Source organism: Vanellus vanellus (assembly GCF_965231255.1).
Source record: "Vanellus vanellus genome assembly, chromosome: Z".
NCBI classification, from domain to species: domain Eukaryota; kingdom Metazoa; phylum Chordata; class Aves; order Charadriiformes; family Charadriidae; genus Vanellus; species Vanellus vanellus.
Genome location: NC_138908.1, coordinates 41,975,428 through 41,990,794, shown reverse-complemented (window position 1 = coordinate 41,990,794; position 15,367 = coordinate 41,975,428). Strand labels below are relative to the sequence as shown.

The 15,367-nt window shown below is 39.8% G+C and overlaps 1 protein-coding gene across 1 annotated transcript in view; it reads right to left on the bottom strand.

Annotated features, from left to right (window-relative positions):
• CDC14B (cell division cycle 14B) overlaps positions 1 to 15,367 on the bottom strand; it is a gene marked incomplete at its 5' end in the record, with an annotated part of 48,004 nt that overhangs the window by 21,078 nt on the left and 11,559 nt on the right. Inside the window, 2 exons of the mRNA XM_082497909.1 lie at positions 154 to 220; positions 5,166 to 5,242. Coding sequence (XP_082354035.1) covers positions 154 to 220; positions 5,166 to 5,242 — 144 coding nt within the window. The remainder of the gene's footprint in view (positions 1 to 153; positions 221 to 5,165; positions 5,243 to 15,367) is intronic.

Sequence of the window (15,367 nt, the reverse complement as noted above, 5' to 3'; positions counted from 1 at the left end):
TTGTTACAACACATAATACGTAATAAACTAGGCAACAATCAGAAAATTTGCTACTGCACAGCTCTAATTGGATCCTAGCTTACTAAGCCTTCTTTTTCTGCTGGACAATATTTAGCTGACCTTTTGTAATATGAAAAATATTGTTTTACTGACCTTGCTTATTGCATGAAAACAGTCCAGCAATGTCAGATGAAAACTGCAAGTACCAAAGGAAGCATCCCTGTAACATATGATGACCAAAAAATGACCATTTTAATCCAAGTGAAAGCAATTGAAGATATTTCTCTAGAACACCTTTTAAAAATTGCTTCAAGATAACTACTATTACAGTGAAATAATTATGTCAAATGATTACTTCATTTCCCACACCTTGCATCTTACAATAATAATAAAACATAAAGTAAGTTATAATAACAGATGATCCAAGAGTCAGATTACTCCAATTATAGTTCTGGTAAAACTGACATGTTCAATTTCTGACATGAACATTGAAACTGGCATGTTTCAGTGTTCATGTCAATAAAGAACAAACGACACAAACTCCTTGTGGCAAAAGCTAATGCCTAAATTAGTATCATAAGCTAACATACACTCTTAAAACATTTTCTTCTGAAGTACACATTCAAAAAAGTCAAATTGTAACGCCCTAGAATTTTTTTCTTCAAACTTTATTTAGAAGAAAAAAAGATGCTGCAGACAAGCATTCTATGTATATGTGAACAGCACCTTCTTAATGAAACTGTCAAGATACACATTTGTGTAGATCTATTAAAAGACTTTCCTTAAGATGCATAAAATAGTTTATGCGTAAACATGAGTGTTGTGGTTTAGGCACCAGGACAATGAGGAGAAACTAGTTTTCATTAAAATTCCTGCTTTCAACTACAATTTTTAGAATTCTCTTGATCCAAGAATGGCATGTTCTTAGTATGTGATCATTATTAGATTCCATAAGCACTGCAGAATAAGCATCCTACAGGAATACTAAAGTCAAGTTCAAAAATAAATTTAAACTGAATTTACATCAAAGAATGTTATGTCTTGGAAGAACACCTTCTTTTGAGACCATGCAGCCCTCATCAGCAGAGAATCATTCATGTTTCAAAAAGGTAGAAAATACATTATGTTCAAATTTCAACTGAGAAGAGGAAGAACTTCTGAAGAACCTGGATAGCTGCCTCTACAATTTGTTTGTATCCTTTTCCTCCTTAATGAATTAGTGTGAAAGGTGGGAGGGGAAAAATCATCAGAAGGAAGTAACAGAAGCCCCTTCAGGTAAAAGAGAGGACAGGTAAAGGTGACACTGTAGTGGGTGTCTGTTAGGCCACCTGACCGGGAAGAACAAGTAGATCAGGCCCTCTACAGACAGATACATGCAGCCTCACTTCCGCAGGCCCTGGTCCTCATGAGGAACTTCAACCACTCCAATATCCAGTGGAGGAACAACACAGCAGGACATAACCATCCCAGAAGGCTCCTGCAGCAAACTGGTGACAACTTCCTCCTCCAAGTGATAGAGATGTCAATGAGGAAGAGTGCTCTGCTGGACCTCATACTCACCAAGAAGGTGCTCATTGGGGATGTGAAAGTCAAAGGCAGCCTTGGCTGCAGTGATATGAAAAGAAAGCTGACAGCTCTGGACTTCAGGAGAGCAGTCTTTGGCCTCTTCAAAGATCTGCTTGGAAGAGTCTCATGGGATAAGGCCCTGAGGGTAAGAGGGGCCCAAGAAAGTTGGTTAATATTCAAAGATCACCCCCTGAAAGCTTAAGAGCAATTCATCCTAGTGAACATAAAACAGGCAAAAATGCCAGGAGGCCTGCGTGGATGAACAAGGAACTCCTGTCCAAACTCAAGACACAAAAAAGAAAGCATACAGAGGGTGGAAGCAAGGACAGGTAACCTGGGAGGAACACAGATACATTGTCTGAGCATCCAGGAATTAAGTTAGTAAAGTTAAAGCCCAAATGGAATTGAATCTGGCCAGAGATGTCAAAGAAAACATGAAGGGCTTTTACAAGTACATAGGCGACACAAGAAAGACCAGGGAAGATGTGGACCCATTGCTCAATGTGACAGGGGACCTGGCTACACAGGATATGGAAAAGGTTGAGGTACTGAATGTCACCTTTGCCTCAGTCTTTACTAGCAAAACCAGTCACCAGGAATCCCAGGTCCCAGAAACCAGGTGGAAAGGCTGCAGTAATAAAGATCTACTGTTGGTGGAAGAGCATCAGGTCAGGGAATACCTCTGCAAACTGGACATACCTAGGTCCGTTGGCCCTGATGGGATGCACCCACGAGTGCTGAGGGAGCTGGCTGATGTCATTGCAAGGCAACTTTCACTAATCTCTGACTGACCACGGCAACTGGGAGAAATGCCTGAAGACCGGAGGAAACCAAATGTCACCTCAACTTCAAGAAGGGCTCGAAGGAATCCTCAGGGAACTACAGGTCAGCCAGCATCATCTCAACCCTCAAAGAGGTGATGGAGCAGCTAATCCTGGAAAGCATTCCAGGCACATTAAGGACAAGAAAACCATAAGGAGTAGTCAGCATGGATTCACCAAGGCAAAGTCATGCTTGACCAATTTGATAAACCTCTACAATGAAATGACTGGCCTGCTAGATAAGGGGAGAGCACTGGATATTGTCTACCTGAACTTCAGTAAGGCTTCTGACATTGTCTTCATAAGATCCTCACAGACAAGCTAGTGGTGCGTGGGCCGGTTGAGCAGACAGGTGGATTGAAAACTGGCTGAATGGCTGGACCCAAAGGGCCAGGGTGATCAGTGGCACAAAGTCTAGCTGCAGACCAGGAACTATATACTCCAGTGGTCACTACTCCATTTGATCCTGTTCAACATCATTAATAATCTGGATGAAGGGGCAGAGAGGTCCCTCAGCAAGTTTGCTGATGTCACATAACTGCAAAGAGTGGCTGATAGGCCAGAAGGTTGTACTGCCATCCAGAGGAATCTTGATAAGACTGGAGAAATGGGCTGACGTATAAACCTTATGAAGTTTAACAAGGAGAAGTATAAAGTTCTGCACCTGCGGAGGAACAAACTCAAGCACCAGTACAGGCCAGAGGCTACCCAGCTGGGAAAAAGGACCTGGGGGTTCTGGTGGACACAAAGTTGAACATGAGTCAGCAATATGCCCTGCGACAAAGAAAGCTAATGTTATCCTGGACCACATTAGAAAAAGTATGGCTAGCAGGTTGAGGTTCTTCCCCTCTCCTCAGGACTAGTGAGGCCACACCTAGAATACTGTGCCCAATTCTGGGCTCCTCAGTGCAAGAGAGGTATGGACACAGGGCAGAGTGTCCAGCAAAGGGTCACAAAGATGATTACGGGACTGGATCATCTCCTATAGAAGGAAAGGCTGAGAGAGTGGAGACTGTTCAGCCTGGAGAAGAGAAGGCTCACCAGTGTACCTTATCTGTGTATACAAATATCTGAATGGGGGTGCAAAGAAGGCAGAGCCAGGCTCTTTTCTGTGGTGCCCAGTGACAGGACCGGAGACAATGGGCACAAACTGAAACACAGGAGGTTCCCTCTGAACATCAGGAACCATTTTTTTTCACTCTGAGTGTGACTGACACTGGCACAGGTTGCCTTGAGAGGCTGTGGAGTCTCCCTCCTTGGAGACGTTCAAAAGCTATCTGGAGATGGTCCTGGGCAACCAGCTCTAGGTGGCCCTACTTGAGCAGGGATGTTGGACCAGATGACCTCCAGAAGTCCCTTCCAACCTCACTGTGATTCTATAAATGAAAAAAGAAATTAGTTGCATCCTGCTAAGGTAAATTTTAGTGTTGATAACGACCCTGAGTAGCAACTACCTGATTGACCTTTTGTTATTCTATGGGAAGCTACTGTTTCTTGCAGAGATCAAGAAGATCTTAAAGGAACAGAGCCCAGACCAACATCTCAGTTGATCATTAACACAATCTGAATTCCCTTATTTGCACCAGATTTAGTTGCAGTAGTAAACCCAAGAAAATGGTAAAGTTTGCAGCCACTTCAGCAGACTACTTTCTTTATTCCAGAGGCTAGATACATCTTCAGAAGTCAGCTCTCTGTCAATCTTATATACAACGCATCTTTGCATTTCTTTCAGTAGTGCTGTTGAAGTGATGGTCTGGGAATTTGGGCAGGCTTGAGTGAAAGGCTACTATCTCCATCACCCATATCACTTTATGATATTTAGAAACAAACCTCACAGTCTTTCTAAAGAGGACTTTTGTTCTTCTGGGAATATAAAAACAGAATTTAAAAGTGAGAAATGGGTCAATGGAAGTATGCAAATACCATCATATTTTGGTGGTGGCAGGGGGAAGCAATAAAAATTCAACTAATCAAAAGCCCATCTCTTGGCAAGAGAACTACAACACACAAACTAGCAAGGACTGAATTAATCACCCCATAACAATATATTTGGACCACAAACTTGCCTCCCAAGAAGTTTTTTGGCCATTCTTTTCTGCATATTGTGGCAGCCAACAGAATGTTAGTTTAGTCCAACTTTTAGAAACTCTTGTTTGGAAGAAATGAAGTCGTTCCTCTGCATGACAGATCAACTTTATTTGCTGCATTAAGCAGCACAGCATATACCACAAAGAGAAGTCTGTGGTCTGAAACAGCTAGGATTACTTTCCTTCAGGGTCAAGCAACCATGAACCAATGGTTTTACACATTTCCTCACTGATAAAAAGACATACTTTAAAGTTACACTAAATGACATGAGGTTAGCTAGCATTCTTTATGCACAAAACAGTATTTGCAGGTTACTGCATACATTCAAGAAATGGGAAAAACGGAGTGCAAGACGTATTACAAGCAATTTGTGATGAATGACAGATATTTTGATACATTTAGCTATCAACTACTGGCACAAAACCAGACTGCCAAGTGAGAAGCAATGTAGATCAAAAAGCTCAACAGAAGTGTGTGCAAAGCCGCATGGCTCCTTCACCTTCTGTCAGCACACTTCAGGACCAGCTGCTGACACCCCTGTTCAGCAGTCTGCACTTCAAGGTCTGGCAGTGAATGTGTCATGTGGTAAAACTTCAGCAAACCCCACTCCCCCCCAGATTAGGACTGCTAAAAGCTACATCAGTCTTCAAAATATTGAGGTACAGGAATTTCTAACAACTTGTTATTTACCTGAAAGGAAGATACGAAACGCTTCCAGCCAATATAAGCCTGTACACGTCTTCTGGGGATTCTCTCAGGTATATTATCTATTTTTGTGGAAAAAGACAGAAAAGAAAAGAAAAGGTTTATTTTAAGATTGATATTAATAACTTCAAGTTACTTGTTTACGACAGAAGGCATAATCAATGAGCAGAGAGCTCAAAAGTTCTTGGAGAGAGTGGCATTAAGAACAAATATATGCAAATGTGCAACAATAAAACTAACACAAAAAATACAAAATACTGTTCAACCTAGCAGAATATATATTTTTAAACAAAATTTATAGGTTTGTGCGGGAGTTATTCAGCTATAGGCTACAGTGAAAAAGTCTTCTGTCCTCTGGATTCTTCCATGTTTCCACTGCAACCCTGTTGGACCTGTCTGTAGATTATTTTTTTTTTTTAATTAAGCTTTTAAGATGTAAATCAAAACACAAAAAGCCACAGAGATATCAGCAAAGCTATGAATCATTGGGTCTACAAAACAGCGTGTACACTCAGCAGACAAGATTAAAACAGTAATTCGTGTAAGTTTTTATATAGCAGTACATTAGCATTATTCCAAAGCCTGTACTTTCTCTTTTGTACTGGTGAGGCAGTATCCAGTAAAAAAATCCAGATGCCATAAAGGAAAAAAAAAAAGAAAGACATCTGTACCTTCAGAAGCAAAATCCTATGAACAGAAAGAAGTAACATAGTTGAAGCACTACATACCTAACATTCTATTGTCGAAAACACCCAGAAAAGAATTCACAAAGGACAAACTCACAACAAATACCATATGGTCTTCCATCATGACATGCCTCATCTGTCTTGCATAATACTAAGGTGTCCTTAAAGAATACCGTAAACCCCCTCTTTTATGCAAATCATGTCTTCCAATACCATCAAACACCATCCCCGGCATGGCCAGGAGATAACAAATGTTAATAACAAGCTGTTACTATCTGGTCATTCTTCAATAATTTCATGTTAATACTTTTCCTTTAAAAATGCATTAACTAAGCTTTAACACACTACAAAAAGTTGGGGATTTTTTTCATCAATGTTCAGTAAAATTATTTACATCTCTTATATTAATGACCTTTTTCCTTAGTGGTTTTTTGAAAGTAAGGCTGCTAATGACTATTAATTAAATATCCCCCAAAAATCTAAGTGTGGTATTTTTTATTTCTGTTGCTTTTGACATTTTTTTCTTTTAAAAGCTGGCATTGACTCTCAAATTTCTTTGATGCTGCTGCAGAGCCAGTTTGAACAAATGCCTTAATATACCTTCAACATCCTCTCTCTACACACACACACACACACGCATTCTTGTGCCTTGAGAATGGGAGGTGGAACAGATTTGCTAAAAGAAAAAAAAAACACTAAACCCAGCTTGAAACATATCCTAAACAGACAGCTAAAACATACATGGCAACATGTGACCCCCTTCATTTTTCCTCTGATTTGATTACTGTGTTTAAGTATTTTCTGAGCACTCTTCCTGTGCAATTAGCAAAACCAAAGAAAAAACATCTGTCTTGTTTAAGTAGTTTAGTCAAGTAATGAAAACTGCATGTTTTGTGTGTGTGTGTACTTTCACTGGGCAGGGGTAAGTGACTTTTGCATTTATATTTGCAAGCATACACCTGGAACAGAAAAGAGACCCAAAAAGCCCCCAGAATATCACTGGATAGCTGTTCTTCAGATGCCAGAGACCACTTTCTGTTCTACAGTCATATTCATTGCCTGAATTGGATACAAAGGTTATGTTCCAAGAAATTTCAAGTTGTGTGCTTTGATACAGCCATACTTTGCATCTTGCGGCACAGTGAACATATATTGCTAGCAACCATGTAAATCTAGCACTGCTTGCTTACCAGAAAGAGAGCCCTGCCCCAGAAAAAACTTACAAACCAGAGATGTGAAATGGCATTAGCAGACAGAAAGTAATTAAACAGCAGAAACAGAGTTTGTAGCCAGAAACAAGTCACATGGAAAAAACTTGGGATTCAGTGCTGTAAGGCTGGGTAATATGTAGACAGTACTACTTGTACAACAGGCAAATAGAAATGCAGCTAATACTAGCTAATCCTGCAAACGCATGGAGCTCAGAAAGGCCAAGGATTTCTCCTGTATCTTAGCTGAGCTTTTACTAGCTTCTTAAAGAAAACAGGCTTCAATGCAGAAGCATGTTTTTGCATGTGTAACAGCTGCAAAAGCCCAGTTTTTTTCCATACATTAAGTGTTGTATTAAAATAAATCTAAACAACATCACAGTATACTGAAACATGTTAGTTCTTAAGCACAGGTCCAACTTCTGAAATTACATTACCAGTGAACTTCCTAGAAGACTGTATGGACTTTCCTTAACATAGGTATATGAACACTCACTATACACAAGGACACTTAAAAAAGCCAACCTGATTTTGACACAAAAATCCAGTATCTACCACAGTTTAGTGCATACAAAAAGCACACTGCAGGAAGATGGTGTTTTTCAAAATATGCAAAATATGCAACTGAAGCAATATACAGTATATTCACTGAAGAAGGAACCTCTTTGAGTTGGATTTCTCAGAATTTTCTGAAATAAAGAGAGATCCCGCTACACTTCAGCTGTGACACTACTAAACACATGAGATACGACACGTGAACAGTTGCAGAGACAGCAGTTGATGAAATGGTCAGATGGCGTTCTCACTGAAAAGTGGCTTACAAAAAAAATTAGGTTAATATCTGGACAGGCACAATGGTATGGAGTGCTTCAAAAGGGAAGAATGGCATTCAGTCTCTACACAGAATGGGAAAGACCATAAACAGATACTTACTTCACAAGGAAAGTATCCTGGCAGTAACACAACACAAGAAGCTGTGACAGTCAAAGGGGAGACAGGATCACTTCTGTCACAGCTTGAGACCAAAAGAGAGCACCCAGCTGAAAATCCTGGATGCACGCAAGGCTGGAGGGAGGCTGAGGATGGGTGAGCCTGCGTTCAGGTTGTGGGTGAACCCAATGCCAGATACGAAAACAGGTAAGACTGAAGGAGTGAGGGAAGGAGCAGCAAAGCCCAGGGAAGCAACAGATGTCAAGGCAACAGAGGCCACATGCGCATTAGGAAGTAGTGTGCACCAGCAGAAATCCACCTGTTGACTGAGAGCCAGCACTGAAGATCTGACTTCTGCACTACATGCTTCCAGAAGCTTTTGATCTTAACATCTAGTCCTAGTCTGGTCCTGTGGACTGAACACCCATTACCTATTGGGATTGCTCCTAGACCGCTCCGTGAAGTGAACCAAAATGCAGTGAGCAAGATCCACCTCAAAAACATACTCCTGACACAAACTGAAACTGTAATATAGTTATACATATATATAACTGTGTATATAACTGTATATAATACTGTTTCTGACATGTAGAAGGAGGCCACTAAAGCCTTAAAGATGAACAATTTCATCGTAATGATGTGGGTGAACAAAGGACTAAAGACAGCTAGTAAATGAGAGACAGAAAGTAAAAGTGATCAGAGAGACCTGTAGTAGACAGAAGTGCTGGAAGAGAGGACTTTCTAAGGCAGTAAGCAGAACTGAAGTTTCAGAAAAGAATGGAAATGTTGATCAGATGAATAGCAAAACAAGGATATATTTGTAAATATACAAACAGCTGAAACCATTTTGTCCAGATGATTATGTTTCTACTGTGCTTTCTAAGATGACAGAAACTTTCACAAATAAAGTTGTTAAGATTAAAAAGTTTAAGTTTAAAAGACGTGCAACTTACAGACATGTTTTAGTGGTGGACTTGGCAGGGTTAGGCTAATGGTTGGACTCGATGATCTTAAAGGTCTTTTCTGACCTAAATGATTCTATGATTATAAGTTAATGGCAGTAAAGCAACCAACAAGAAGTATTATTAAAGAGATGAAAAATACTAAAATACTTTTCAAGCAATGATACTGTTATTTAGCAGAAGCAGGCATTTTCTGCAATAGTTTTTGTTCATTCTTGTATATACAAATGAAGAAAAATCTATTAGAATTTTACATTTATTTCCCAAGGGCTTCCTTTCCTGCAAGTCAGGCAAACAGTAAAAAAAAAGAAGCTTTTTTAAAAAACTTAGAAAATTCAGCAGGCCTAAAATAAATTATCCACAAATACAGTTGCATTAGTTTTAGAGTATTCCTACAATCATATGCAAGTGCAGATGGGTGTACATACACATCTACATACATACACAGACACAAACAAATACACATGCAAAAACTCTTAAAATCCTTTACAAATCTTTTCTTAAGTACCTTCCAGGATAATTGTTACTATAAGGAACTGATATCTTTCAAGCCAAAATAACATACCATTTCATCACACTACCTAATCACTTGTGTACCAACAATTTCGAAATTTGCTTTCTTTATGCATACAAAAAAAAAAAAAAAATCCTACTGAACTTCAAAATACAGCCAGAAATTTGTGATTAGCCGTTGAACCATTAACATTGCTCTAATCACCCTTTTCATTTAGGACATCTGTTTCTAATTAAGGGACTGCAGGCAGCTCTGTGAATGGTCAAGAACCATCCAAGCGTTGAGTACTGGGAAAGGTGCACTCAAGCACTGCTCCTGCCAACATCGCTGTGTAGTCAAACAGCCGCTCTAATGTTCACTGAATGAAACAGAAGGGCTTGCAGGACTAGGCAACCCAGTCTTTATTTATGAGCATTTAAAATCAACCATAGAATGAGAGTTCTTTTAGCAAGCTATGTTATTGTCTGATTGATATTAGTGTTTTCAAATCAGCCTATTTTTTAAACAAAGGTTTCCTAGATTAGCGTTACAACCATGAAAATGGTATTCACAATAGGATGAAACGTATTCCTGGTAGAAAAGGAAATGAAGCTCTGGTTGAAAAGGAATCTTAATCTTCCATACATGGCATTGCCAAGTGAAATAGTAATGTTGCATGCAAGACAAAACATGTTTGATAATAATAATCTATGACGTAACTTATTGCTTTTTCAGGAAAATTAAATAGGATACTTAAATATGCTGTACTGTTAGAAACTATCAAGTCAAGTCTGTAAACAGCACTTTAAATTCACGTCTATGATATGCTTAGCATAATCAAGTTTATCCACCTGCTCACCCTTAACCACAAAATCTACTTAAGGTTGCTACCTAAATCACACATTTTACCAACCATACTGACTTAAAAGCAAGAAAATAATGAGATGCTTCATTTTAAACTGCTTACAAGCAAATTTCATGTGATACAACTATGTTCCAAAAATGTCACTCACCCAAAATAGCCTGAACTGCTGTAAACTGCAAATAATCACAACCCACAAACTCCGAACAAATACAAATAACTACTGTGTGTGACCAGACTCAAACACAAGCTCACACACATGCATAATTTTGCTATAACTTAAAAGTATTAAACATTTTACTTCATTAAAACCTCCATTGGATATACTACTCAATACATTAATTTTTCTAGCAATATTCCTTAGAAGAAAAGGCCAAATACAGCAAAATTAAGATAGAATATAATAGAATAAAAAGCTTCCTGTATGGATTTGTGGTGTACTGAAGAAATGCACATGTGACCAACAGTCCCTTCATTAGCAGAAACACAGTCATTAACTGGATAAAAGTGGCAGAGAGGGAATAACTGCTTGTCTCTGGCAACTCTCTTTTTTCATCATAAACAAAAGCAAGAAACCTCCAATTACCTTTCAAACAGCGGAGGGAGGTATAGAAAATCCTATTAGCTGGGAACTGACCAGGCTGGGCACATCAGTACTTCATGACAGCTAAGAAAAGCAAGCTAGTACTATAGCGAGGGACCCCCAAAGAGCAACCCTTCTTCTCCCACAGAGACAACCAGTTTGGTAAGAACACGGTGAGGAAGAACCTAGTACAAACAGCAGGAAAAGCTGCTGTTGAGAAGGCTAATAATGATTTCCCAAATACAGTTCAGAGACGGTAGGTTTTTAGAGGACACAAACACAGAGAAATCCAAGAAGACGCGAGGCAACTTTTGCTTAAATGGAAGGCCAGTACCTTGTCCATCTCACCTCTGCTACTCGCTTGTCCAGCACAAGCACCTCTCACCAAAACATTACTGAGGGTAAACACAGTTTACCCACCTGTAATTTGAACGCTGCCACAGTCACCGATTTACCACCACTCAGCCTGGACCATCAAATAAACAGGTGTCCCTGCTTTCCCATGGCTTAGCCAGAGGTAATTCTGCAAATGTCACAGTAAGAACAGAGCAGTTCAACATCACACAGAAGGGTGCTAATTGCTTCTGTGACCTCCAGCTTCTACCCAGCATTAGGCCCACTGCTAGGAAGGACACTAACAAATTGAAAAGTCAAAAAAAACAGTACTTCAGATCAGAACGGATGAAGGAAACGCTGCTTACCCTGAAGAAAGAAGATGAGAAAATAGACAAAGTACAGAGATGAGTCCTGGAGAAGATGACCTGAATTACAGCAGTTCATGGGGCGGTACCCTCGGAGGGTCAGCCTCCAAGTACATAATTAGTGCCAGGCCTGAGAAAAAAAACACTGTTACTAAGTTAATGCAGCCAAGGGGAGAGGGGGGAGCTTGGGAATTGGGTGGACAGGGCACAGAGGGTACATTTTCTTTCTTAATATAGAAGGAGCAATGATGGAAGAAGCAGACTTTCCTCACCCACAGCCAAGTCCTGGTGAAAATCAAGAGAAGCCACTGTAGAGATCAACTCAGAAGATCACTGCTGCTTTGGTAGAGTGGTAAGGCCTGAACAGTGCAGATAGCTTCCAAGGAAGAGCAATTTTTCTTTAAAAGGTGAAGAACAAAGGGTTTTTTCACCCCCCTCCCTTATTTCCCATGACCCGCTCCGCCCGTACAAAGTGTAAACATTCAACCCCACACACCAAATTCTGGCTGCCCTTTGTGTGGCTGAATATGCCAATTTTATGCTAATCTACACAGAAGAATATTAGTCCCATTATGCAGTATATCATCTGTAAAAATGAAACAAAATACAGAATTAAAATAGATGGAAGATGAGCAATAAAGGGATTAAAATCTAAATTGTTAAGATTTACTCTAAAAAATCTTATGTTATTCTAAAACTATATATATAACAATGTATCTGAAAATTTTGTTCTTTACTTTTAAGGCCATGTTATACTGAAGAGCCCTGTAGCTTGAGTTAGGCTCTGCTGTCACATCAAAGTAGACCTGGAAGGAAGCAGCAGATGTGGGAGGGGGGAGAAGGAAGTGTGTAGCCTGGAGAGCTCAGAAACTATCTCCACTGAAGAGGAAAGAAAGACAAGTTAGATGAAAGGGGAGGGGGGGGGGGAACATTAAAACACACCAACTGTGAAGAAAAGACTGGGAACAGACTTGGCTTGTAAACCAGAACACTAACAGCTGCCCTTACACTTCACCATAGTTAATGAAGACTTTTGTAATTGCCTTAGTAGTCAAAATGAGCATATCTCCACACAATATATACACACACACATATATTTAAATAAAATATGTTGAATGATAAGTCATGGTAATATATCCCAATTCCTTTAAGCAGAAGTTAAATAATATTCTGTTTAAGAGTACAAATTTAAGCTGTTAAAATGACAGGCTTGGAAACTGCTAGCATGAAAATACTGAATGTTTATGAGGACATACAAGTTCCAGAAGAGAACTAGTTATGTATGGTTCATTATCGTTTAATGTAGTTATGTGTTAAAATGTGACTGTGTTTAAAAAAAAAATATATAACAAAACCAGAAAGCACACACTCTTACTTTGTGCTATTCCTGAAAACCTTGCAGCCTGTTATTCCTAACAAGTAACTTAAAGCACCTGCATCTAGAGAGCACCTTGCACCCAAAACTATGCTGAAGTTATCAAAGGCCTTACAGCACATGCAGACAAGCACTATTTTCATTACTAACTCTGTGAAGGCTACTTTCCCTTTCTAATTATTTGCTTTTCCTACCAGAACTCCTCCAGCCTGATGCACTGCCACTCAGTCCCTCAAACTAAGGTAAACTATTGAAATGGGAACACACCATGAAGCTAAAAAACCAAAATCAAACAAGAAAACTCATTCAACCCACAGAAAACAAAATACGGTGGCAACCTACCACTTACACCATAAGGGATCAGAAATTAAATGATGCTACCCAGTTCAAGCAGCAAAGAGCATTACCAACAGGACATGGTCTGACCAAGTAAAATTACAGAAAAGCTTCATAAAGTTTTGACCAATAGCTGGATGGATCCTGCTTCGCTCTGCAAAGCACTCAGAACTGAAGAAGTAGGTGGGTGCTTAAGCCTACATATGTTTAAAATAAAGAAGGCCTCAATGTATTTCCTTTCAATCAGGAAATATGCCTGTAGATATATATTTATCACGCATTCTGAACAGATCCTATACCCTCACTCCCCCCACAGAGAACAATCCAATTCTCACCGCAGAAAGCAGAAATGTGGGACATGTATGTCTGAACACTTCAGCAGTGAGTGCTGTAATTAAGCCTGCCCCTTCATGAAAGATCATCAAAGGGCAACAGGGAAAAAAGTAAGCCTCAGGGGCACAGTCTTTCTTCTGTGATCTTCCTTCACTGGAATCCTTCCCACAGGAATCAGGGAAGAAACTGTGCCCTACTGTACAGAAAAAGCAAAAGTCTGTTGCACTGGAAAGAAAATCAGCATCTGGCTAGAGCTACCTCACCATCTAGGACTTGCAATTATGGAAGACAGACACCATCACTCCCCAATCAAGGAGGCCACTGACATATAGTGCTTCAATCTGCCATGGGTATTTAAGGGAAACTGCTGAAATATTCAACCTGTACAATGCAGTAACGTAAGCACAAGCCTCTGAACTCTGAAAATTACCGTGGTTTTGACTAGCCTCTTTCTGCCATACGCCAGCTGTCTGCAACTAGCCCTCTGACATGCATTGGCTAGCCAGTCATGACCTCGTGTCAGACTTCAGCTGGATCCGTGTTAGCATCCCTTCTGTACTCTGCAACTCCCACACCCTTCACCGCGGTTCTCTGAATCAAAAACTGTCTGCTCCTCTGTCCAACAGCCTCCATTTTTAATTACTCTGCTTTGGACTGTCATAATCCACACATATTAATCTTAGAGCTTTATTCAAGTCTGTCCAAGCATTCCCCTTCAACTGCATATTGTTATTGCAACATGGCAGGACCACTACCTGATCAGAAATAAGATTTGTGTTAGGTTTTTTGTATACTTTTACATAGTCAACCACAGTATTTTTGTATCAGATTATTTTGCCATTAGTTAATTTTCCATACCATGGATTCTGCTCAAAATGTCAGATGTTGTGCTGCACAATACTACTAGACATACTCAGAACAAAAGCTTAGGGAAAAACAAAACCCACTTCCTTCCAAATAATGGCTGATAGCTGAAGCCAGTCCCTTCTCACTTTCTGGGCCTCCATTATGACCAAGTCACTAGGAAAAAGTGGTTTTCATAAAAGCAGCAGCTGTTTTGTCAACATAATGCCTTAACTGCAAACAAGTTTAGCAACTCATGTTGCCCGTTTCCATGTGATTTAAGAATACGAAGGTCAACAGCAACATTCCTAAGGGTGTGTTTCAAATATCAAGAGTGACACATTTTGAAATCTATTTCTTAATTTGTAATAAGTACTGTAGGAAACAGACAACAGAGAAACCCTGGGGAGCAGGAAATGGACCTCCTCTGTGATGTAGAGAGGCAGCAATGAGAGTGCCAGCATCTCGCAAGTACTGTACAGCCTTGCAGCTAATAACAGGAATGACCTCAGGCTGCATGAACTCTGATCCCTCACATCTCTAACATCAAAGAACACATAGGTTCTCGCTTCATTTTATTACTCCGTAAACAAGAGAGGTGGTTACAATCAAGGTGTGTTACAAGTCAAAACAGAATATGAATATGGTACATCACATCTCCCGCTCTGAAGCATTCAGCATTTTATTCCTTGACTACACTTTTGTGTACCGAACACTGATTCTTTAGATGCAGTTGCGATGTAAAGCCAGTCATTTTTCCCTCTGCAGTCAGGGACCTGGCTCAGTACATTTTCAGCCACCTTATATATTTGCAGGCTTTATACTGTCGCTAAGCCTACCACACAATCTCACTCCTTCTAGGTTAACTGAAGAGA